At 43.8% G+C, this 26534-nt stretch overlaps 1 protein-coding gene across 1 annotated transcript in view; it reads left to right on the top strand.

The window, feature by feature from the left end:
• Positions 1-26273, top strand: part of SKAP1 (src kinase associated phosphoprotein 1) — a 251183-nt gene extending 224910 nt beyond the window's left edge. Inside the window, exons 11-13 of the mRNA XM_077776878.1 lie at positions 3186-3286; positions 23717-23825; positions 25868-26273. Of these exons, the coding sequence (XP_077633004.1) occupies positions 3186-3286; positions 23717-23818 (203 nt within the window). The 3' untranslated portion in view covers positions 23819-23825; positions 25868-26273. The remainder of the gene's footprint in view (positions 1-3185; positions 3287-23716; positions 23826-25867) is intronic.
• Positions 26274-26534: the final 261 nt, after the last annotated feature.

The raw sequence follows: 26534 nt of genomic DNA on the forward strand, positions 1-26534 counted from the left end.
TAATTAAATGGTCAGAATGCTGCACCATTTCTGATCTCAGACTGCTGCTAGAGTAATGTAAACCCAAAGGAGCCTTGGTCCAGCCCACAGAGGAAATCCTCTCTCTCAGGCTCCCAATTCCTCACTGACCTCAAGACATCAAAGCCTCCTCATGCATTCCCTCATTTACAGAAGGACCTGGGCAAGTTTAGGGAGAAGTTGGACTGGCCCTGCAAACTTCCAGCCCTCCCAGCTCTTCCTGAGGCCACGCGTCAGGAATGAAGCCCTCCTCCACCGTACCTCAACCCACTCTTAGTCAGGTTTTTATAACACAACCAAAGCTTCTGGGAAGCCTTCCATGAGATTAGCTTCCCTATTACACGCAACACCCTCAACTTCGCCTTGGAAAGCCTATCACAATCATAAATAAGTATGTATCTGTGTGACTCTGTGTCACGGTGCCTCCCCGCCTGGACGGCAGCCTAAGAGCAGGGACTCTGTGTGTGGCCAGTGCGGAATTCCCAGCATACAGCACAGTCCCTGGCACTTAGTAAAGTGCTCTGTATGTGTCTGTTGAATGCCGAGGAAGGAATGTAGTGAGGCCGTGTGCACACATTCACATAAATGCAAGTCACCCGTATGTTAAATAGGGTGTCTGCAAATACACAGCCCAGTCTTGTCCCACTCAGGCGTGCCTCCTCACTGATTCCCCTCCTACCAGAATACCTCTGTCTAGAGAGCAAGTCCCCATATTTAGCTCTTCATTCTGCTCATTTTTCAAAGCTGTGCTTTTGTGGTACTAGTTCTGACGATCCTGGTTCTTGGGCTGGGCAAACTCTCTGCTGCATTCCTGAGCTCCAGCTTCTTTTAGCCTTTAGCTTCTGAAGGACCAAGGGCATTTTCTATATTTGTTCTTGGAAGGCTTTTGTTTTCCTCCTAGCTTCTTGCTTTCCATGTGCTTTTTAGACTAGATCTTTTTCCAGGTATTCTTCCCTGCTGTCTTACATGTCCAATATCAAATTTTACATATATATATCCAAAAGGTACTCATAATCTTAGGAGCTATTCCATATCCAGGCTCATGGGGAGCAGTACCCCATAGTGACCATCTGCTAGGCTGGAAAGAGCCAAGACAATTTTGTTAGCCTTCTTACCATTCAGAAAAGTCAAGTTGTGTTTTAAAAATCTATTTTTATAGGGGTGCCTGGGTGGCTCAGTCAGTTAAACATATGACTTTGGCTTAGGTCATGATCTCACGATTTGTGGGTTCTAGCCCCACGTTGGGCTCTGTGCTGGACAGCTCAGAGCCTGGAGCCTGCTTCAGATTCTGTGTCTCCCTCTCTCTCTTTTCCTCCCTTGCTTGCTCTCTCTCTCTCTCTTTCTCTCTCTCTCTCTCAAAAATAAAGATTAAAAATGTTTTAATAAAAATCTATTTTTATAAAATTATTTTCTCTATAATATATAAATACATGAAGAATATTGATGTCAATATACTTATCATTTCTAATTCTGTCCAAATCTTCAGGTGATTTATCAACTGCATTCTGACTAAACAATATATTAATATATCCTCTAAGAAAACTATTTTCACTCTTCAGGAACTGATATTTCTCTATTATTTGATGCCCTGGTATCCCCCAAAACACATGCCTTGTCTCTCCAGAAGTTAGCATTTTTCTCGCTATGTATTTTTCTTCCAAATACATTCTTAACTCTGTGGTTTCCAGTGTAGCTGTGCCCTCTGTCGTCTACTGCTTATATAAACAATCATCTTTGTAAAAGAAAACATGCCTGATTTCCATATAGTTAACATTTTTACTTCTGTTTGCAATATCTGAGTCTTAATTACATAACTCTGTCCCTCCTCGAATTTTGTGCACTTTAAGGTCCCTACCAAAGTTCTTAAACTATAGGGATTTGGTTCTCCTGTGTCTTTATTATTTGAACTGCTGGTAAGTTAGGAATGAGTTTTTTAAAAAGCAAACATAGCCAGGACCTCCGTCCACCCACACTGTCCACTTGGCTTCCTCCATCTATCCTCATCCTCAGCGACCAGCACTATCATTCCTCACGGGAGGGTCAAAACAAATGGAGGGAAAGGTAGAAACTGGTGCTAATAGGGTGCCCAAAAGTCACTTGAATTTTCATCAGAAGCCAGGACTCCTGACTCCCACTAATAAGAATCTCATCTTTGGTGGGTGCCTTGCTGACAGCACTCACACATAGCATCCTAAGGAGCGGGAGCACCACCACATCATGGCTAGTCTAGGGGCCATTCGCTGTCCTGCCATTCATATCCCCAGATCCTCTCCCACTTTGTGCTCTAGTGTTTAACCTTTCCGGGTAGAAGAAGATCAATACAGATTCTTCATTGCTAAGAATCAATGGCTGTCCTGTGGCATCACTGCCATCTAGTCTTCCTGAGAAGCCCAGTAAATCTCTCCAGCTGCTTCGAAAAGCTTGGTGTGTCGTCTTCAGTTGCTTTCATTTTTTAACGCAGATCACTTTGGTTTCTGTCCCCCTGGGGGTTTGCAGATAAATCTTGGCAGACATGTTCAGGGTCTACAAATGAGATGCTGGAAAAGGGCCAGCCCACCCAGAATTTAGTTGTAATGGATGAGACACCCCCTTGGTTCCACTTAAAGCCTGGGCTCTTCGTAACTATTTATTGGGGATTACCTCATATAATACCTGGGTGGGAGGTGCCCGCAATGAAGTCTCCTGTGTAACAGAAGAGATCAACGTGTGAGACTGTGATACAGACACATCCCAGCTGGCTCAGCCTCTCAGTAAACAGGCAAAAGTCCGAGACTCAGCCCATTCCTTGAACTGCATTTTGAAGTTTAGAGGATAGTTTAGAGGCCCTGGATCAAAAAAATATGTGACAGGAAATCTCTGCACTGCTTATTTACAAACCAAGCAAAAAATTACCTGCCTGATTTTCTTGTATTAATAAATGAATGTATTTATTATTGAATAGCATCTGACAAAGGGTGATCTATAAATATTTAATGTTAGTTGATCATCTCCTTTTCCCACAGTCCTTTGCTCATACTGACTGTTTGGCTTTATCTCGTCCCAACTCCCCTGAATCTTAAGTTTCCTAGGGGCAATATCAGAACCTTATTTCCATTTGCAGCAAAAATGTGGGCTCCATGGAGAAAGACAAAGTCCTTTCAACTTTGATTTCTCCTCTCTTTGATCAGTGGACTATACCAATTATTACCAGGGCCTATGGGATTGCCATGGTGACCAGCCAGACGAACTATCCTTCCAACGCGGTGACCTCATCTACATTCTGAGCAAGGTAAGGATGTAGAGTGTGGGGCTTGGATCAAAAGTTGATTTTTTTTCATTCTTGATGATGTAGTCATCATATCCAGAATCATTCCATGTCTTACATTTCTCTCGTGTATATTATGTGTCTCCCTCACTCATAAATTCGCATTGATTTGTAATTGTTAGGGAAAAGTTTAATTGAAAATTCAGGTTCAGGAACTAATTTTCAAATGTAAAAATACAATAAAGTAGACATAACACTAAAACTATGCCAATCAGATTTATTCTTTTTAGAATCTTATGGTGCATAAAAGATCATCATTATGTACATAATTTATTACTGTATTAATACTCTTGAGAACATTCTGCTTGGTAAACCACCTTCTTATGTCATTCACAAATAAAGAAGACTCCAGTATACTAATGAGTTCAGAGCCTGTTGGCTCACTTGGTTTGAACAAGTGTTGATAAGGCCAGGATAGTGAATCCAACCCCACAAGGGCCAGCTAACTTTATTCTCCTCCTCAGTCATAAAGTTAACTAACCCCTAGCCCCAACTAACCCTCTCACAGTTAGTGTTGTTGATCATAAAAGAATTGGGAAAAAGTAAAAGGATAGATTATCGCAGATCCATCACTAATGTGAAGAAGATTCAGAACTCACAGGCTATTGTTTGAGGGATCTGTAGCATCATCTTTATAAAGAAAGATACACATATTCTATATATGTGAGCTAAGGAAATAGGTTGTCCCTGAAATAACTTCCTAAAAAGTTCTTTCTTTATGAGGTCACTCAAACACATTTTTGAAAGAGGCACACCTTGCTCTTTAATTAGTGTGTGATCCCATAAAGGCAAATTGAAAACCCATTGTGTTATTAACCCATCATTTGCCACTTATCTTTATTCTGTCAATGGCCGAGGGTTTGTCTCAATTTGAAATATACCACAAGATCCTTAGGAAACAGACTGGGCTGACTTAACGGTAACTTACAGTGGTTCCAGCAAGTCCCCTTTGAACGAGGACCAAATTCAGACCCCGATCTTTTGCAGTAGAGTGGGGAGCCGGTAAGCCCTGCTGACCGAGATCACAATCTTTTAGTGATTTCTTCCAGTCCTAATTCAGTGCTATCCTGGTGCCATTCTGGTGCAGCTCCAATACACCAAGAATAAATTGGAAGCAAAGAAGGGAGTGGACATTGGCCTGATTGGTATTTCAAATGCCCGAAAGCAAGGTTTGCCTTGTAATAGAATTTGTGTACATTACCACGCTGGCATTACAGGGGTAATCGAGTTATCCACTCAGGTGTGACCAGGCCTCTGTTTGCCCAGAGCCTGCAGGTGAACAAATTAACTGTTTACATTGTCTGAGGTGCCTGCAGCAGGAGGAGGGGGAGAACAGAGCCAGACTGTCTGCTGGCCTTCTCTCTCGGTCATGATTATTTTGTTTGTTTTGCATGTCTTTTTTGCCTTTGTTAATGGCTTCTCACTGGGGGTCCCTCTCTTCCATTTAGAAGAGGCTGTGTGGTGACTTGCCCTGCAGTACAGAGCTGTCTGCAGTTACCATGGCTGTTGTATTTTTAAGAGATACCAAAGAACATGGAGAGCCTCCCCTACCTGTTTTTATAACCAGTCCCCCTTCCCCTTCTCCCTCACGGAAAGCTAATATATCAAAATTTGATTCAGGGAGAATGCCTTGCTGCTCTGGTTCTATCTGGTTTCTTTCTCTCTCTTTTGGAAGGTCTTAAGTCTATTTTCATCCCTTACCATTGTTGCACCGCATTTCTCCCCCCAAAAGCTACACCAGCTGCCTCCTTCCTCCACGCTGTTAATCCCTGCATGTCAGAGAAGGAAATGAGAAGCTAGAAACTCAACTGGAGTTTCCCTCATAAAGCTTCATTCCACTTAACGTTGGCTTGGGGAACATTTCGGATTGGATTTACCTTTATTATATCACCTAACTCAATAACAGTCCTTGGACAGGAAGGAACCTTAAAAGGCCACCCAATCCATTCCGTTGCCTCTAAGAAGCACAAATGAAACAATTCAGACAGATAGGAAAGGAGATCCCTCTACCACAAGGTGTTTGTCTATTCAGACCTTCAGTGACTCTTAACCTCCGCAATTTTTTTCTCATATGAATCCTAAATTCATTCCACTTTAACCCCAACCGGCTTCCTTTGTTGGAATCAGTTACCCTCTGCAACCTGCCTCTCACACCTGGAGGAAAAGAACTGACCCACATTGAGGTTAGTCCAGAAAAATGGTATCTAGAAATCTTCATGTTACTTTTATCTCTGGCTAATAAAACCTTTGTTGGGCGCCTGGGCGGCTCAGTCAGTTGGGTGTCCAACTTCGGCTCAGGTCATGATCTCACAGTTTGTGGGTTCGAGCCCCACGTCGGGCTCTGTGCTGACAGCTAGCTCAGAGCCTGGAGCCTGTTTCAGATTCTGTGTCTCCCTCTCTCTCTGACCCTCCCCTGCTCACACTGTCTCTCTCTCTCTCTCTCAGAAATAAATAAAATGTAAAAAAAAATATATTTTAAATAATAAAAATAAATAAATAAAACCTTTGTTAAGGGAAGAAAGGCCTGCTGGTTTAGGAACCTGGAGAAGTCTATTTCCCCCTAGAAACACAAGACAAGACATAACTGGGGCAGCTCAGCTCACCTCGACTCGTTTCCTCACCTGTAAAATGAGGGAGTTGCGTTGGGTGACCTCTAAGTTTCCTTCCACCTCAAGCATTCCTGTTTGTAAACACGATGAGGCAGACCTCACAAAACTGCTAAAGAAATCCCACACAAAAAATGAATTTTGCCTTAATTATGTATTCAGATTAAACGAATTTAAAAATTGCAATTGTTAGCTCTTTTGTTTTGGGCCCTTATAAATGCCTCTGGTTTTCCCCTCTCTCTTTGCATGATAAAAGAAATATGTTGGGGCACCTGAGTGGCTCAGTCAGTTAAGCATCCAGCTCTTGGTTTTCGGTTCAGGTCATGATCTCACGGTTCCGGAGTTTGAGCCCCACATTGGGCTCTGAGCTGGCAGTGCAGAGCCTGCTGGGGATCCTGTCTCTCCCTCCCTCTCTGCATCTCCCCTGCTCACTCGCACTCTCTCTCTCTCTCTTTCTCTCTCTCTCTCTCTCAGTCAAAATAAATAAATAAACAAACTTAAAAATATATATTAAAAAAAGAAAAGAAATATGGTGGGAGCAGGTTAAGAACAGGCAGTGGCCTCTGGATGAGGAAGTGGGGTGAGGTGAGGTGGGCGGCTTTATTCCTGGGCACCTGCTGCTCCCTGCTATTCTTAATAGCTGCCCAAATATGACCCAACCTTGACTCCTACAACAGTAGGGCCAGGAGAGGCTGTTAGGGCCTAAGGTCTTCAGGCAAGAATGATCCCAGAAAGAGAGCTATTTGTCCTTTTTAAAATAAAATCTCCAGAGAGGATGATTGGCTGGACAAAAAAGATACCAAATACCCATCACCTCTCCTATTCTTAAGGAAGCAGGTCAGTAACAGATATGTTACTTATGTGACCCTGAGCAAAGTCACTCAACCCTCCTAATCTTCAGTCTTCTCATCTGTAAAAATTGGAATAATTTCCGTTCATAGAGGTTATGATGCTTGCCCTACAGAGTGTATGTAAAGAAGTGCCTGGCATCCTGGAAATGGCAACTATTATTATATTCATCTCTTTTCCACTAACAATAAAGCAAACTTCTGGGGTCAATACTGGGTACATACTAGGAGTTCAACAAACTGTTGGTGAAGTGAGAGAGAAAAGCCAGGTAGCCTGTCCTGCCGAGAACTCTTCACAAAAGCACAAAAGCTTCTTACTTGGAAATAGAAAGCCGTCTAGTGCAGAGGCCTACATGGAAATCCACCCAGCCTTTCCTGGTCTGATAGATTGTGTCACTGACAAAATTGATGGATTGTTCACACTTCTCATCTGATGAGAGGCCAGAGCCATGTATCCAAGCTCTGAAACAGTAACCAACGGGGTGCAGTCTGCAGGACCCCTGCTGACCTCCCCTAACACAGCCATACATTCCTAGGCCCCATGCAGTTTCATGCCTACTTAATTCACCGAGTTCCAATTTGTGTCTTAAAATATATTAAAGGGAGATTTTAATAACGAAGCAGATCTGTGCGTCCAGCGGATGTTCTCTGGGCCCGGATATATTCTGAACAGATTTTTCTAGTCCAGGAACTGAGCTCCTCTTGCAGCCGACGCAGGGACGCAGCTCAGGCCACAGCGGGGTGTTTAGCGCTCTTCAGTGGCTCCAGATTGTGGCGCTTGTGCAGCTCTCGTCATACGTAACCGATGGCTCCGGAGAGCCTGCCTCTCGTAAATTACTTCCCACGATGCCTGCGACCACCGCAGAATTCAAGTTTGAATAGAGCAGGAAAAAGGTGTTTGAAAGGCCTGTTCACTCAGCTGCATTTTAATTTCCTTTTCAATCTTGTCCCAATTAATTTCACAGAATTAATCTCACAGAAGCAAACTCGGCAGCACTGAGGCTGCGGTTTTAGTGTGGCGGTCGCTCTGCCTGAACATGAAATAGGAGCTAATATAAAAATCCATCTGCTGTGTTTGAAATACACGCCGGCTGCTGCTCAGTCCTGTCTGACATTCCAAACATCAACAGCGGGGAACAGTGATTTGGGGGTTAGTGGCCATCAGTACTTGGCCGGGCTTCAACAACAGGTGTACTCCAAAAATCCATTCAGCCTGGGCACCAGGCATGACAGGGCAGGTGCTGAATCACCCTCCGTGCAGTAACGCTGCGCCCTGGCTCAGTTCCTTTTATCTGCAGACCCGAAGACCCTTCTGTGGACCAGCACTGCTATGGGCATTTATTTTAAGTGGAAGAAAGGGAAGTACAAAGCCCCTATTTGGATAAGATGCATCACAAGTCCCAACTTTCAGAGAAGTGACTCGCTTGCTGGCTCCTAGGTCTTTCACTAGGGTATCTTCTTTCTAAGGAATAAAGGTGCTTGTTCTGCTACGTAAGAGAACTTCAATAAATGCCCATTTAAAAATTAACCCACCTGGGGGCGCCTGGCTGGCTGGTTCAGTCAGTGGAGCGAAGGACTCATGATCTTAGGGTTGTGAGTTCGAGCCCCACGTTGGGTGTGGAGATTACCTAAAAATTTTAAATTAAAAAAAAATTAAGCCTCCTATGCTTCAGCAGAATAAGAGAGAAAGAGAGTCTCTTTCTCAGTTGACAGGGTCCCTGAAAGAGATCTTCTATTTAAGGTAAACTGAGTTGGTAGGCCACATCTCTTGGGCTTATTTGGTGTGCCTCAGTTTTTGGCCTTAGGCTCCTCCAAGATTTGCCCAACTGCTTAACCCCATGGCAGTCAGCCTTGAAGCAATGAGTTGGGTACCACAAAACATTTATATATACATATATATGTGTGTGTATATATATGTATGTATATATGTGTGTGTGTGTGTGTGTGTGTGTGTGTGTGTGTGTGTACATATGGTGGCTTAGCTGGGGTGGGAAGATGTTCTCATGCACCAAACACACCAAGCTTTTGTGGTATTCTCTGCGAGTGCAGTGAACATGGAAACAGAGAGCCTTACAGGCAAAGTTAAGTTTAACATCAAACTCGTAATGCTGTCAAGTGGCTTTGGGCCTTCTGAGGATGAGGATAGACTGACTTTGTCACCCTGAGTGAGGGATTGAAACTACTTAAAATTAGGCTGGATCCTAGCTCCAAACCCAGCTCTTTGTAATCTGAATGTAGCAGGTCTGTTCCCGGCACACCTGGGCTGTGCTGCATCTGTTATAATAGGGTTTTTAAAGCCCCATGTTCTCCACCTACTCTCTCAAAGGACTACTTAAAGAACGTAGGCCTCTCCCCTCCCTTGACCCCATCTCCTCCAAAAGAGATTTGTATGTTGTAAAAATTATCTGAATGCAGCTGTACTTCCTCCTCTAAGTGTGCTTAGTTGAATGTGACAACAAGCCTCATAAAAACAGATAAGTTAATTCCTTCAATTGCTTTAAATGAAGGGTTGGGTTTTTTTTTTTTTTTTTTTTGTTTTTTTTTTTTTTTTGGGTTTTTAAATTTCAGGGCTCTGAGGGAAAGGAGGTGTTTGGTGACATCTAGTGTCCATTTAGGACTTCCTCAGGCACCATTACCCTCAGCCTGGCTGAGTGGGGGGATGGGCGGGTTATTTGGGAGGTAATGCAGGGGTAGTAAGTGGGGAGAATACAGGCCTGGGGCGCAGGCTGCCCAAACAGTGTGATGAAACTGATCAATGACTGTCAAAGAGCAATTATTCACCTCTGACCTAACCAAAGGGGGCGAGTGAGGGGGATACCATCGGAAAATATCTTTCCTTATTTATGATGATATGAAAGAGAAGCAGAACCTGTCCCCACTACCCCATTTCATGTTAACAAGCAGGTCAACACTGTGCTGTGATGACGAAGATGATGATGATGATGGTGTTTTCTCTCATTAATAACCCCAATGGGAGTCTATAGAGTTAGGAGGATGGGAATGGGATTTGGGGTCAGCTGGAAGGCAACGGTCACACACCGGTCAGATTCAGTAGAGCCCATTCCTCTCCCCCAGACAGGAACCAATCGTCTAGAACAAACCCTGGCAGCCTCATTCCTTCCAGGTAATTTTTATAAATGAGGGGACACCCATTCCAAGAGAGGACAAAAGGGAGAGGATGCCTGTGTGTGTGTGTGTGTGTGTGTGCATATGCGTGCATATAAACCTGCTAACAAGAGCCCCAATTGCATATCAACCCTGTCCTCCAAAGTCTGGCCATTCATTGTAAAACCCATTTTTTAAAGAGAGAATAAGATTGGCATTTTCCACTTTACTCACTTTACTCTTAAACCGTTGTCCTGGACAGGAGCCTTTACTTTCTACACCGACACACACACACAGACATGCACGTGCGTGCACACACACACACACACACACACACACACCTTTCAGTCAGGTGGAAAGTCCCAAATCAGATAATTCACTATGAGGCCCAGACAGAAATGTTTACCTAGAACCATATAAGCCATGGCAGGGTTAGGTTAATGCCCAGAATCGCCTGATGCTTTACAAACTCCAGTGTAAAAAAATTCCAGCCATTTATTTTGCAGTGAATTTATAACAAATGCTGTTAAAGGCTTCGTCTTTTGACAGAGGTAATAATAAATTCACTGTTAAAGACGGTAGTTTAATTCCTTATACCTCCAATACTGCACAGAATAAACCATATTCATCACTGAGTAATTTTTTACCACATAAATCTTTAAAACTAACCGGTGAAGGCTGTTGAGACTGAAATATTGTGAATTTATTAGATATGCCCATGTAGTATTGGATTCAGAGGTTTCCATTCGAATATATTAGGGGGAAAATTTGTGTCTTTAACTGTGACATTCCCTCCATTTCCCACTGCCAGTATTATAACAAGCGTCTCCTCCAGAGTCAACTGCACGTTTATTAGACAGAGATTTAGTAATAAACTCCTCACTAATCTGCCAAAGAGGCTGGATGACATTTCGGTGAGATGCTCTATTTAAAAGGAGTCGCAAAAGCTTTGTTTCTGTGTAATTATTTTCTCAAAAGGAGCTCAGCCTCCCCAGACCTCTGCCTGCCAGTGTTTCTTGGTAGTATATGGATCCGGCTTTCCAACCAAACTAGCAAAATATTAAAAGCCAATTATAACCTCATTGCAAACATACAGGGCAGTAACTTCCAAGCAGTTTATAGGATTAGTGAGGGGGGGAGCTTGGGGCAATTGGTGAGAACACAGAAAAGCTGAAATTAGCAGACACTGCCAGACGTACGGTATTTAGGAGCTAATAAAAAGATTATATTGATCCTCAAACTAGAAATAATAGACAACAGTTTCAGAAAAGTTGCTATTTAAAAACTTTCATCTTGACATATGACACATTAAAGATACAATTAAATCCTCAGATCTGAGCAAAAATCCTTTTACTCTACCATATTAATTTTGAGCGAAAATTCTGTGCCTGGTAGATGTTGCTATTCTGAACCTTTCTCATGATTTGCTAGTGAAGTGACATTTAAACTAACCAATTGATTATATCAAATTGTAATGCCCTCTCCAGTTTCATTAAGGAAACATTAATATTGCCAGAATGAAAAATATTTTTTTCATTTAGATGCAGAAATGTTCATCGTTTTGTTTTAGGCCTTTTTTTTTTTTTTGGTTTTGTTTTGTTTTGTTTTTTTAGCAAAGACCTTCGGCAGTTTCTCTGTTCCCACTAATATTCTGCATTTTGGGAAGAGTTCCAGATACTAAAACTTCCAAGGAGCATTGTGAACTTTAAGATTCTTTTTTAATAAAATCAAATCAAATAGGTTTTTAACTGTTAAACAAAGGAGAAAAATCTCTTGGCAGAGCAAGACTGCAGCCCATCAGAATAATTGTTAAAAGACAGAACCCGGCTAGAAAGATAAGCATAATACCAGCAATTAATATTCAGCATTTCACATTATAGTCAAGAGGATGTGTTTTTCTTTGTGATGTGGCTCATAAGCTGAGAGTGTTTGGAGCCAGACTCTGAGCTCTGTCTTCTTTTTTGTGCACGAGGATTAAGGAGGGGGGAAAAAACCGGCAACAACAATCCTACTCCATCTGTAAATGAACAAACATCTTGATTTTATAGCTATTTGCTTTGTAAAACTGAGGAATGAAACAAAAATTACTGGATGCCTAAGTAACACTTTAATTCCGAATTCATTTACGCTGTAGCTATGTAGTTGTCACAAACCATAATGCAGTATTTAATTAAAATAACAGAAGTGCATCTAGATATGTCCTGGGGTAGCTATCACCAAATTATAGTCTATGCCACCCGTATTTTATTTATGAAATGGCAGATTCTAAGGTGCAACTAGGCTGATACAACAGCATAAACATTTTTAAACCTGCACTCTTATAAAAGCTCTTTTTTTTTTTCCTGCTGTGTCTTTAAATATTTTCTTCCTATCGTTCCGGGTTTTTTAGTGGGATTGTCTTGATGTCGATAAAGATCTCGCTTTCTAACTCTTGCTCTTCAACTATTGACCTCCTGAGTCTTCTGGCTGTGAAATCCCCCGTCTGTTGTCATGGAAAGGCATGAGTTTTCACTGGAGCGGCAGCAAGCATGGGACATCTTAGCAGAACTTGGACGTGGATTCCAGGAGGGTAGGAAAAAAAAAAAAAAGCAAACCCCTTTTCAGGCTCAGTATGCTTGTTCCCATACAATCTTCCTTGCACCTTTTTTTCCACCTATAAATACCCATTATAGTTTACACACTTGCTTGCTCTACTTTGTGAATGTTCACATGCAGACAGACTGCTCCTTTTCATAAACGCATAGCATCTATCTTACACGCACCCACCATCTATCTCCTCGTTCACATTGGCTGTCCCATCCACCTCCTTGTCTGCAGAATTATGTTCAGCAAGGTCCCGATTTATAGGAAATAAATAACGAAAATGGAACGGACTGGGAAAGATAATCGAAACATTCAAATTGTTATTTTTCACTGTACTTTCCACAAACACAGCATCTGTAAACACCTAGCAAAGGTGCTGGCCGATACCTAAAACACAGTGCCTTATGGAACATTCTGAGCGGGAGGGTTTCTGCATTGTATCTTTCCTGTTCTGTCTCTCTCTTTCTTGCCTTTTGATGCTCCAAGATCTCACCATTTTTAAAGGGCAAATGACACCGTGCTGTTATTTTCATTCTTTCTGCTTCTTATTTATCCTCCCTCTAACAACAAGTTTTTGTCATCATTTATCCTCTATAAGACAATACTAAGCATTTTAAAACAGACACAATCATTGCAATCACCTTTTTAAAGAAAATAGCCCTTGCAATTGCTGTGTAAAGATATTCCAATAATGCTATCCTCGGATCACAGCCTGATCCTACAGTAAAGGTCTTTTTGGAGAGAGTGTTTCTTATACACACTTGTAATTATTTTAGCCCCTTTCACAGGTCACATAGAAAGTTAATTTCAATCGCTGCTAATTTCCGTCCAACAAGAGTGCGGTACTTTCAACCACCCAAAATAATTGGATTCAAAACAAATTTAGGAAATTGAGTGTGTTAGAAAGCAAATAAAAATATCCTTTTGGTAAGGAGGAGGGCGAAAGTAGTAAAAATGGCCTTTTTTCCCCCTCCCTTCTTTCCCCTTCACAACTTTGCCATTAAAGTTGCACCTACAGCTAGAAGTTTGTCCGTGAAAAATGGTCATTTTGTTTCTCTGCTCAAAGAATGTTATTAAAATGCTAATTTAAAAGAAAAAGGAGTTAAATATCTAGCGATGGTGCATTCTAATTGCAACCATAATGAGCTCTCTAAATGTGCGTGCCCCTGACACACACAGAGCATAAACAGCAGTAAACAGATCATTAGTACCCGCGTTCATTTATTCTGGCGACCTTACCATGACCCCACGGAGGGTAGGGTGAAAAGCAGGTGGATCTGGCTGTGACACCCCCTAGAGGGATCCAGGAAATGAAGCTATAAGCGGTTGTCATGGAAACGCCTATGTGTGCAGATGATGTAACACACCGACAGGCTGTAGGGCTCCGCAACTGGGACGTTGCCTTTCCCTCTCCGGAACAATCTTGAGGATTAAATTATTCATTTCTTTAATTCACAAAGCAAAAGGAATCCTAATTTTCTTGGTGATGTGCAACCCTCTCTCATTTGTCTAAGGTCTGGAACATGGTGACTTGCCATCCCCTCTTTCTCCGAAAGCTACCCTAGCTATCTACCTCTTCGCCCCAAGTCACTGAATCTGCCAGAATCAAGTGGGGGAAAGGCAGAAAGCTGATGCTCAACATCTGTCCTTAAAGAGAGAAAACCTAAGGTTTTAAGCTGAAATTAATAAAATGGACAGCGTCCCTTTCTGGTGAGGGCATTCAGTTGAGCAGGGACCGAGAGTGTACCTATCCTGAACAAGATGGTTTTGTTTGGAGCAGGGCAGAGTTTAGCCAATACTCCATTCAGACAGAGAGCATAAAGCAGAGAAGGCACCAGCCCCAAATGAGCACATCACCCTCGCAAGGTGCAAGAAAAAGAGATAAGAGAAAACAAGCATCTGCTTACCCCCTCCCATGTCCAATTGAGGGAATCGAGATTAATAAAAATAATTCTTTGGAGAATGATTCCACTCTATCCTACCCTGCTTTGTACCAAACAACCTCAATAACCTTACGGCAATCGTGGAATAACGTTTCTTCTTCTTCTTTTTTTTTAAGAAAGCAGAAAAGACAATCTCTGGAAATTATTTTAAAATAAAAAATAACCTGGCCTGTGCCCTCCTNATGAACCTGTGATATTGTAGCAATGGCCCTTGAAGTGCAGTGGGGAGGTGATTTAGGAGAATATTAAAGGCAATGTGGAGATTCAAGGCGCCTCTCTCAGGGAGATCTGGAGAAATACGCAGCACAGATGGGCCGAGCAGATTAAACATTTCCGTCACATTGTTTCCAAATTGTGTTGTGGTGCCTGAGGCTGGTACTGCGGTCAGAGCAAAACAGAGCTGTGCGGAGCTGCTAGCTGCAGTTTATGGAATACATATTAATACGCTGGTCTCACATGGTATCACAATTCTATCAGCTCCAAAAGGCTGCCGTCTCTATTGTTCCTGAATTCTGCACTTGGCACCTTGTTTTCTCCCATCTGCAAAGTGTTTACCTTCCCTTTATCCTTCCTCTCTTTTAGGCAAAGTTCAAGTCGTGTGTGTCTTTCTCATTTCTCTTCTCACCTTCCCTCTTACCTTCACAGCTTACGATTTTTCTGTCGTGCACACTCTGTGTTTTGCACACCCTGTCACCACCAGCAATGTCCAGTCTGTGCACGCGGTCCTGCGTACGAGCCTGGCCTCGATGTGATCCTTATCCACTCACACCCAGTTTAGGACATGAGCTCCAGACTTGTGGCTGAATTTCCCCCTTGCACTCCAGTGCTCTTGGACCCTCCATCTAGCTGACACAGTCCTCCCCAGAACACCAACTCTCAGATGTACAGTCGTCACCTGTGCCGCCCACATGCTGTCGCTGACCACCCAACCTTTCTGCACCCCCTTTCTCACACTCACATACCTTTCCCTCCTCCTCAGTCCAGGCCCATCAACCTCCAAGTTAGCAAATTCCCTGAAATGTAACAATAAATAAAACTGGTTCAATTGAGACAAATTTAACGATTCATTCTTATGATTTATAGACCAAAACTCTGAATAATGGAAAAAAGAGAAAGTGACTGCCAAGAACTTAAAACATGGTGTGAAACAGCCCAGGAGGCAGCCAAGCTACCCAAGGTTTCAGCCGAGCACTTAGCACTCGGGTCCTCTGACAGCTTCCAGCATCACAAACCCCACCATCCACCCGACTGACCACTTCCTTTTTCCTTCTGCACAATCTCTCCACAAAATCTCTTCTACTGAAAAGCAGGCACCTGCTTGTCTTTGGTGAACGATCCCTGTCCCCCGCCTTGCTTTCCTCAGCAGTTGGAAGGGCGCTGAGTTAGAGCCCTCAATTTATTTAATAATTTATGACCTCCTCAGAAAGCATTAAATTTCCAAAGCTGAATTTTAGGAGTAGAGAAACTGAGGGCCAATCCAAGAGTAAAAATACGATGTTTTTGGCTGACCGTGGAATATTACAATCTACTCTGCTCAGGAATTCGAATTTCCCATCTTTACTAATGATGATGTCGGATGCACCAGCACTGATAAGAGAAATAAGCAATCATAAACCAATAATTCTGTGATTGATTGGCCCTTCCCATACATATATCAAGCATCTATCGATCTTTCATGTCAGGGGCTGACTGATTGTTCTCTTGAAGAGGAATTCTCTTATTTACAAGCACTGATATAGTGAACTTTGGTGGTTAAAAGAGCAAAATGTGAGACATATTCTGAGAATCTTGTTCCGTGGAGGCTTATCGAAGCCCAATTCAATGTGAACAGAGAACATTTCTGTGAGGAACATTCTCAGGGTAGACTGTGGCAAGTGGCTTGCTCCCAAAGCCATCACGTGGATTTGAATGGGAGCAATGAGAAGACAGCACAACTTTTAAGTCACAGTTAAAGGGATGGTGCCTTAGTGGTACATCTGAAAGCAATAAAACAATGGGGCGCCTGGGTGGCTTAGTCGGTTAAGCATCCGACTTTCGCTTAGGTCATGATCTCGCAGTTCGTGGGTTCGAGCCCCGCATCGGGCTCTGTGCTGACTGCCAGCTCAGAGCCTGGAGCCTGTTTCAGTCTGTGACTCCCTCTCTCTCTGACCCTCCCCTGCTCACGCTGTCTCTCTCTCTCTCCTAGAAATAAATAAAAAACATTAAAAAAAAAAGAAAGTAATAAAACATTGTACATCTATTATATGTCAGTAATAAAAGAAAAAAGAGAGAAAGAGAGATAGTGCCTTAGAAGGAATGAGCAAGCCTGGTCAGCTTTAGAAGAAGGAACAGACTCTGCAGCTGGAAGGCTGAAGCCTAGGAAAGCCAGCATGGCAGGAACAAGGATTCTTGATTTCCTTCCACTGGATTTTGAGAAGCGGAGGCTGGGGAAAGGGTGGATGGAGATGGCCAAACTGGACCAAAGTGCAGATCCAGGCCACAGAGATCATTGTATTTTCCCCCGAGAGCACTGCTTCATCAACCGTAGAGGGTTCATAAACCCTTCGAGCATCTGACGAAAGTTCTGGACCTCAGCCCAGGGACAAGACACATGTACACATGCACACAGCATTTTACACCAATTTCAACGGACCCAAAGACCCCTTCATGTCCATCCATGGACAGGCCAGGGGCTTCACAGACTCCAGTTTAAGAATCTGTGCCCTAGAGGATGGTGCTTTCCTTTTGTTGGAACAGCCTAGGATTCACTGAGCCTAGAAATTGAATTCTTATCCCAAGACAGGATGGTCATTCCAGGTCATGTCTGTGCTACTCCAGGGGAGCCATGGAAGAGCTTATACAAATAGGAACCAGCAGGGAGGAGAGAAATTAAAACGTAGCAATCACGAAGTAGGGGTATTTAATCTCTTTTAAGGCTTATGATAGGCGCCTGCTGGTTTCCCCCTGATATCCCCTGACACCTACTGACAGGGTATTTGCAGCACCACACAGGGACTCAGGGCCCTGTGACAGGAGGAGCACCGAGGAGGTCCATGATAGTCTTGAAACCATAAACAGCAATAGGAAACCACTGGAGGCAGAGTCAAGCTGTGCGACGTGCCCGTGGTTGGTGGCCATACTGCTTTTTGTTTATAGAATTTGCTGTTCTTTTTATGGCAGGTTTGGTAGGGTTGGGTTTTTTTCCTTGTGGATGGAGATTAGCAGCATAAATCCTTTTATGGCAGTGTGCAATCCCCCATAAACACTTTTGATTGTTGCTGATGGTGAGCGCTGTGTCTATTTCAAGTTCACTCAATGTTCTGCTCATCTAGGCCAATAACTTCTCCAACCAGATAAGGGAGTCCAAATAACCAGCCTTTACTCTTAAGATCCTTCGTGTGGGGAGTTCAAGGAGGTGGGACAGGGTTGGTGTTGAGGGAGACGGATATTTAATCAAGCCTCGAAATATTAATGATGAGAACAAACCACACATTGTACTGTTTTTGAGTGAAAATCTCCTAAAAAGACTCTGTGATGACAAGAAGCAAGTGTCGATGTAAAGGGTTTGTTTGCTTTAAAAACAACAACAACAACAAGGGGCGCCTGGGTGACTCCATCGGTTAAGCATCCGACTTCAGCTCAGGTCATGATCTCACGGTTCGTGGGTTCGAGCCCCACATCAGGCTCTGTGCTGACAGCTAGCTCAGAGCCTGGAGCCTGTTTCAGATTCTGTGTCTCCCTCTCTCTCTAACCCTCCCCTGCTCATGCTGTCTCTCTCTCTCTCAGAAATAAATAAAACATTTTTAAAAACAGCTTTTTATATTCTTATCTAAAGCATCTTCAGTTAACAATTTTGTGTAATTAACCTCTTAGCTCTACGATACATGATGTATATAGAGTTAAGGACTGGGGAGCCTGTACGGTTCTGATTCCTTAACATTGTGGGCGTGTATCCCCACCTTGGAGGTAGAAACACTTCCATGTTGAGGATTTCGGGTCTCTCGGGAGCATCTCAGCACTTTTTCTGGGTTTTCCAAACATCTGGGCACGAGAAGTCAAACTTTATTGAAAACGTTGATCCCAGGAATTCAGTTCTCTCTGCCATCTCAAAACTAAAATCCAAGAATCAGCAACTTAATAAAAATGCAGTAAATGAGCACCTCTACACAAGAGCAGAGTTCATTCAGAGCTGGGGTCTGCCTGGCTGAGCCAGTACTCTCTCCATTTTAATAGTTTAATAAAAATTAGCATAATTAACGAACATCTGTATGATCCAGAGTGGTGCAATTTGGCACTTGGAAACGAGGGCTTAAACATGATTGCTGTGAGTTTAATGTTGTTTTAATTCTTTTTGGCACTGTGCAGTGAAATGAACGTTTGGTGGTGATAGTTCTCGGCCGGATCTCATCTGCATTTTTCTCCCTTTGATTATGAGCAATTGTGGACTCCCCAGCAATTCATCAAAGTAGAAATTATTTTAAAATACCTCGTGGTGTTCAGACTGGGCTGGGGCAATGCATGGGGGGTGGTAGTGGAAGAGAAGGCTAGAAATTTTCCATTCATGCTTTAAACATCTCAGGCCCTGCAGCCCTTTTTGCGTCTCCAACCAAGGGATGAAATCTGGAAAAGCCAGTCAGATCCCAAGACCTGTAGGTGCCTCGATTAAGCTCCTAGGCTCCCACAGCAGGATGCTTATGGTCTCTGAGACTGTGCCATCCTCCTTACGCTCTGCCTGCTCTTTTGTTTTGAAGGGCAAAGAATTGATTTCACTCATTGCGGGTCTCACCACTGTGGTGGGGCTACTACATCTGCGGTCGGCAGGGTCAGTGCTCCCCTCGAGCAAGAGCCCGCTGGCTGGGAGCCTGGCCTTTGCAGGTGCCCTGCTGAGGCTCATCTGCTCCCTGTTTGCACCCTCTTCAAGTTGGCAGAGAGCACCTTCCCAAGGCTCAGTCCCTACTCCTGGCATGACGGCCAAAGGCAGATGCAACGAAGCATGAGTCCAAGTCAGGAGGAGTCTTGACCTATCCCTAGGGAGGGATTGCCTGATCTGAGCCCCTCAGGTGATGAAGATGACACCATATGGCGGGTGGAAGACCACACTTCACACATGTTTCAGAAAGTTGACTTTGATCAGAAGACTGTCAAACAATGTTGTGCCCACCCTCTGCCCTGTGAGGAGGGGTTTATGGGTAACTGTGCAAGAGGAAGGCAGAGTACATGTTCCCTTTCACAGCAAGGCTTTATGGGAATGGTGTTCCAGCAACACACTAAACAAAAGGCAACACTACAAGAAAAGTTAAGGCGGAAACTGCCCTAACTTCAGTGTTGGAAAATGGACAATAACATAATTTGTACGGAGAGGAGCTTAAATCGTCCCAACAGGCAGAGGCCAAGGAGCTCTGGGTAATTTCCCACAAGGCAGTGCAGATGGTAGGGAGAAGCTGGCCTGAGGGACGGAAGGAATGAGAAGGCATGGGGAGATGGCGTACTGGGTAGTAGATACATTCATTTATTTAAGACTGGCTTTCAGGGGCGCCTGAGTGGCTCAATTGGTTGAGTGTCCGACTTCAGCTCAGGTCATGATCTTGTGGTCTGTGAGTCTGAGCCCTACATCGGGCTCTGTGGTGACAGCTGGGAGCCTGGAGCCTGCTTCAGATTCTGTGTCTCCCTCTCTCTCTCTGCTTCTCCCCTGCTTGTATTCTGTCTCTGTGTGTGTGTGTGTCTCTTTCTCTCTCTCTCTCAAAAACAAATAAACATTAAAAAATTTTTTTTAAAAAACTAGTTTTCAAAAGCCAATTCCCTGTTCTTTGTAGGATCAACTCAGTCTCACTCATTATGGCATCTGAGACTCTCTTCATGGTATTTAGGGAGCCACTGGGGGAAAGTGTCTCCAAAGGCAGCTGCTCTCTTCCTGCCACAACCAGTTCAATCACCAGGGGAATATCTCGGAGTTAGTTGTAACTAAATCTGCTCAACTGAATAAATCCCACTGCTCCCTTCCTTTCTTCATAACCTCATTTAACAAGTATTTTTTGGCCCCATTCTGTGCCAGGTACCATGCTGAGTACAGGGAGTGGAACAGCAAACAAAACCAACAAGGTCTCAGCTCTCACAGAACTTTCCCCTTAGTGAGTGGCACTGAGTCAAAGGCAGGCAGATACAAGGCAGTGAGATGAACTCATTTCCAGGGAAGCACAGGGCACAGTACTGTGGACCACATCGCTGGGGCCCCCACACAGAGAGTGGCAAAGAGAGGCTCCGAGAGAGTCTAGAGACACCCAGGAATTGAGATCTGAAGGCTGCTTAGGAGGGAGGAGGGAAGTAGAAGCTAAAGAGACTGAGGACAGGCTTCAAGGTAAGAGAGCCTGTGACCCATGGGAATAGCTGAGCCAAAGTCTGTTTTACTAAGGGTCCACTAGATTTAGGGGGTGCACGTCAATGCTGAGCAGTCAACGGGAGAGACCAGGTCATGCACAGCCTCAGCCTCGTCCACTCTCGTTAAGACGTTGACGGAAGGCAGTGGGGAGCCACTTAAAGGTTTCAACAGAGCAGTGATATTATCAGTGTGCACTAAAAGGAGTCTGGCTGCAGAATGAAGACAAGATTGGAGGGACAAGAATGGAGGTACAGAAACCATTGTGGGGGTCGTTTCTGTAGTCCTCATGAGAGATGACAATGACAAGAACAGGGTATCAGCAATGGGAATGGAGAGAAGTGCATGGATTCCGGTAATGCTTTGAAAAGAATCTACAGAACTCAAGGACTGACTGGAAGAGGAGGGTGAAATTGGAAATGACTCTTGGGTTTCTGGCTTGATTAACTGAGTGCATGGTGCTACCTCTCACTAAGATGGAGAACACAGGAGGTAAAGATAGTTTGGGAGTGGGAATGGAGATACAGGCAGGATGATGGAACAACTTTACGATATATTGAGTTTGAGCAGCTTAATATATGCACTTGTGTATTAGGTGCATATGATCCAACACTTAGATCCGGGCTGGGGCTGTGGTTGTGAGTCATTTACATGGCGGCTGAAGCATGGACGTATATAAGGTTGCTCAGGGAAAGTGCAGTAAGTCAGAAGAGGGCCAGGATGAACACTGGCAACAACCATACTAACAGGAAGGGTAGAGAAGGATGCAAAGGAGAATGAGAAGAAGCAACAAAGGAGGTAAGAAAGAAGCCAGGAGAGTGTAATTATCATAGAAACTAAGAGAAGAAAATGCCTTAATAAGGGTCCATAGTGCCAGTACTGCTGAAAGATCAAGTAAATTAAAGACTGAGAAGTACCATCCAGTCTGAGCAATAAGAAGGTTATAGGAGACCTTGGGGAAAATGTATACGTGGTGTGATAAAAACAGAAGCCTGAGTAGAGTGGCTTAAAGATTGAATAGAAAGCAAGAACTTGGGGTAGACAGTGAAGTAAAGTCTTTTCAGTAAGTGTGACTGTGAATTAGCGGTTAGCATAGACTAGTAGAAATGGGAAGTAGATGGGGCACCTGGGTGGCTCAGTCAGCTAAGCGTCCGACTTCAGCGCAGGTCATGATCTCACAGTTCGTAGGTTACAGCTGTGCTGACAGCTCAGAGCCTGGAGTTTGCTTCAGATTGTGTGTCTCCCCCTCTCTGTGCCCCTCCCCTGCTCACACTCTGTGTCTCTCTCTATCTCAAAAATAAATTAACATTAAAAAAATTTTTTTAAATAAATGGGAAGTAGACCTGTGGTGGGAACTATTTAATAAGTGTTTTCAAATGGGGCCTGGGTGGCTCAGTCGATTGGGCATCTGAGTCTTGATTTCAGCTCAGGTCATGATCTCATGGCTTGTGAGTTCAGGCCCCACATGGGGTTCTTGCTAACAGCACAGAACCTACTTGGAATTCTCTGTCTCCCACTCTCTTGGCCCCTCCCTCTCGCACTCTCGCTCTCTCTCAAAAATAAATAAATAAATTTTTTTAAAGATACAGAAAATTCTGCTTTTAAAAAAATTAAAAAGTAAGTTTTTTCAAAGATAAAAGAAACTTGAACACATTTCATGCTGATGGAAGGAGCCATTTACATTAGAGGCTGAGGTCAGACTCCACAGAAACTCATCTCTGAGAAATAGAGGAAGTGGAAGGGTTACAAACACACGTAGTGAGGAATAGTCTTAAACCAAAGTACACATGGGGAGAGAGAGTCTTAAACCAGAGGAGGGACACTTCCTCCACTTTAATGGGAAAGATGGGTGGTTGTCCGTACAGATTAGTTCCTCTTTTGGTGGCTGGAGGTTGACACATCTGATAGGTTCTCTTTCCTTTCTGAAGGTGGAAAAGAGGTCATCTGCTGAGGAGGGGGGAGGCAGAGTTGGAGGTGGGGAGATACTCTATCAAAAAAGAAACAGAAAGATACCCAGTTATCATGAAATTTTCTTGTGTCACCAACCCGGTTTTCTTTCTTTCTTTTCTTTTTCTTTTTTTTTTTTTCCTAGTAGAATTCAACAGCCAGGTGTGCAAAAAAAGCAGACAGGCAGCTTCATGGTACCCCAAAGCCAGCTGAACCAAAATACATATTTCCTATAGTATTCCTAAATTTTACTTCCATCAAAAGAAAGACTATTCTCTGGTGCTTTCAGAAGTACTCCCATAATGTTTAACATCCACTGTGCTTTTGGAAAAGCTCTTCTGTATTCGAGGTGCTCCACTCCCAACCCTGTAACCACCCCTTCTTTTAAGCCCTCTCATTCTCTCTTATTTGCCCCTCTCTGGGGCCCTTATGTCCTACCTGTCATTACTAATATACCTGTCAACCTCCCACCTCTTCCCGGGGAAGAATCTAATGTTTAGAGCACCTCCTATGTATCAGATTATTATACTCCCACAACATAGGGGAGAGATATTATCCCTGCTCTTACAGAAAAGGAAGCTAAAGCTAGGAGAACATAAGGTCACACGGCTGTGAAATGACCAAGTGGGGATTAGATCCCAGTCTGTCTGACTCCAAAGCCCATTACTCTATATGCTCTCAGCTCCTGGGGAGGAAGCAACGCTCTGATCCATCATTACATACCTCATGGGAACTCAAACAGCACTTTGCTTGGTAAATATTATTGATTTGAACTGTGACCTGATTCCCTGAATATCTTTAGTGCTCTGGCATTTCGGACGTGCCCGACTTTCTCAGAAGTAGCCGATCCACTCTGCTTCGTAAAAGACATGCTCTTTACAATGCAATGGCATCACCTATACTAGGTTTACACTGTTGAATGTAAACATATTGTCCCATGCGATCACTGTAAAAGATGAACAGAAGTGTGACCGAATTCCTGCTGAAACCATCCTTTTTTCCTGTTTCAGGAGTATAACATGTATGGCTGGTGGGTAGGAGAGCTGAACAGCCTCATTGGGATTGTTCCAAAGGAGTATCTCACCACTGCGTTTGAGATGGAAGAAAGATGAAGCCCAGGTATCAGAACTATTGCCAGTCTGTTGGCCATGCTGTCCTCTCTCTGAGAAGAATAAGAGTTGCCAGTGAAGTGGCTTTTCTTTATGATTTAATTAGCATAGAAATTTAATTTTTCTCTTCTGCAAAAATCTGAAGGTAAATGATCCAAGGTATCAGGTCCCCAGAGATCTTCTCTTTTGGCTCCACTTGTGTGTGGCCAGCATTCTAAAGCTTACCTCGTGGCCCAAGATGAATGCCGCAGCTCCAGCTGTCATGTCTGTACCCTGCCCGGCAGGAAAGATCAAATGAAAGAAAGACACACCCACTTGTCTTAAGGACATTTCACAGATGTTGCACCCACCACTGCTTACATTCCATTGGCCAGAAGTTGGACAGATATTATTCTACTTATTCTAGGTAGAACCTGTGTCCAGCTTAAAAGTGAAGAGGGGAGAGAATTCGTTAATACATGAAGAAGGGAGAATGCATATTGGGAACAACTAGGAATTTCTGCCACAAGAGTGGGTCTGGGTTTCTTTATCCCCTGTTCCTCAATCCAGAGCGCCATTTCCTCCAAATGCCCATGTATTACAGTATGACTGGCCAAGACTAGGGCTCCAGTATGAGGATTCCCATGAAACATAATCAAATTTGCTTCTAGGTAATAAAGAACATGGCTTGTGTTTTATGAGCAACAACCACATCATCTTTAAAACAGTGGAGTGAGTGCTTGCTTTGGGCGGGGTAGCAATAGGGGTTGCTTTGGAACTTCGAGGTTTTTGTTTAGAATTAGGATATTGCTGGAGGGTACCCAAGGCTAGCATGGTGTCGCGAGCTCCATCTTCCGGCCTGAAATGAGAGCAACCTGTATTACTGGGGCTGAAGGATGAGTTGTGCGACAGTGACACAAACTGTCCTTGGAATCTTCCAGACCAGGGCCCACTCTAGTGTGCAGCAGCTGCTGCGTGGATTCATTGAGGGAGATACATAAGTATAGATCTTACTCTCCGATGCCCTTGTACAACGTAAAGCACTAGCTCAGGCCTGTCGTTCAAGGTTTGACTTTATGACTTTCCTGATGAGGACTTTATTTCCTGGCCATGAATGCAGAAAGGTTGGGATTTTTCTGTCAAATCTAAACAGATTCACTCTACTTTGCTATGTCATTTATTTAATGACACAGTTGTTTATCTCCTCATTCTCTCTAATCCAACAATTCTACATCTAGGAGTTAATCCTATTGTTGCACCTGCACACGTACAAAAGGATATACACCTGGCACCCGGCTGGCTCAGTCGGTAGAGCATATGACTCTTGATCTTGGGGTTGTGAGTTCAAGCCCCATGTTGGGTGTAGAGGTTACTTTTTATTTATTTATTTTTTTAATGTTTATTCATTTTTTGAGAGAGACAGATGGAGACAGAATGTGAGTGGGGGAGGGGCAGAAAGGGGGAAACAGAATCCAAAGCAGGCTCCAGGCTCCAAGCTGTCAGCACAGAGTCCCCCCACCCCCCGCACAGAGTTCAAATCCACAAACTGTGAGATCATGACCTGAGGTGAAGTTACACACTTAACCAACTGAGCCACCCAGGTGCCCCTAGAGATTACTTTTTTAAAACCGCCCAGGGAGTGTCCAGTTGCCTCTGGGTGTAGAAGATATCTCTGGAAGGACAGAGGGGCACCTGGGTGGCTTAGTCGGTTAAGCGTCCGACTCTTGCTTAGGTCATGATCTCACGGTTCGTGGGTTCGAGCCCCGCGTCAGGCTCTGTGCTGACTGCCAGCTCGGAGCCTGGAGCCTGTTTCAGTCTGTGACTCCCTCTCTCTCTGACTCTCCCCTGCTCATGCTGTCTCTCTCTCTCTTTCCTAGAAATAAATAAAACATTTTTAAAAATTAAAAAAAAAGATATCTCTGGAAGGACAGAGACAATAACACTGGTTGCCTCCAAAGACAGAGAAAGCGCATGAGTGTGAGGGTAGGAGGGGGACACCGTTTACTTTGTACCCTTTTATGCCGTCTTTATTTTGCATCATAAAAGCAAATTTATGTATTTTTCCTCCTTTAGGACACATAGCCTTGTCTCTGTCCTGCCTTTTTGAAGAGACTGATCATCAAGAGTGCCTATTCCCTCCCCCAGCCGCCCCACCAACACCATGGACTGTTCTCTTTACTGAACGGACCCAAGCCTCGGTCCCAAGCCTCGGACACCTTGCAGTAACTGAAAACCGCCAGTAAGATGAGTAGGAAGAGCCACAGTCAGCAGATCGGTTACAAAACCTGCCCTGTCATAGCTTCGCCCACCTTTACTTTTCTTTTTCATCCCGCCTTTAAACATGTCCCCACATCCACACCTGCCTTCTCCACAGGCTTGTCACAAAGGTGAGAGAAAAGGAAGCCTTTGGACGAGGAAGTTGCTAGTTGTTTCAGCTGACTTGAAAAGCGCAAATAAACTTCATATTTGGTTCTTTGCAGTGCGTGATAGTGTCAGGTTTTCTTTTTGCAGCGGTATCAAAAATGCTGGTTCCGGGCACTCTTGTCACCTCCAAACAAAGAAGAAGATAGCCAGAGAGAAAACACAAACTCAGGCAGAGAAGGAGAGTTGCAGTTACCTTTCGGGCAGAATCCTCTCTGGAACCCGGGCCTGCCTGCTTTCTGGTTGGCTTCCCAGACTTCTTCTGGCTGCATACTTGGTTATTTTTCCTTACGTGCTGACTCTGAAATGAGACAGAGTT

This window comes from Crocuta crocuta, unplaced genomic scaffold (assembly GCF_008692635.1).
Source record: "Crocuta crocuta isolate KB4526 unplaced genomic scaffold, BGI_CrCroc_1.0 scaffold352, whole genome shotgun sequence".
In the NCBI taxonomy this organism is placed as follows: Eukaryota; Metazoa; Chordata; class Mammalia; order Carnivora; family Hyaenidae; genus Crocuta; species Crocuta crocuta.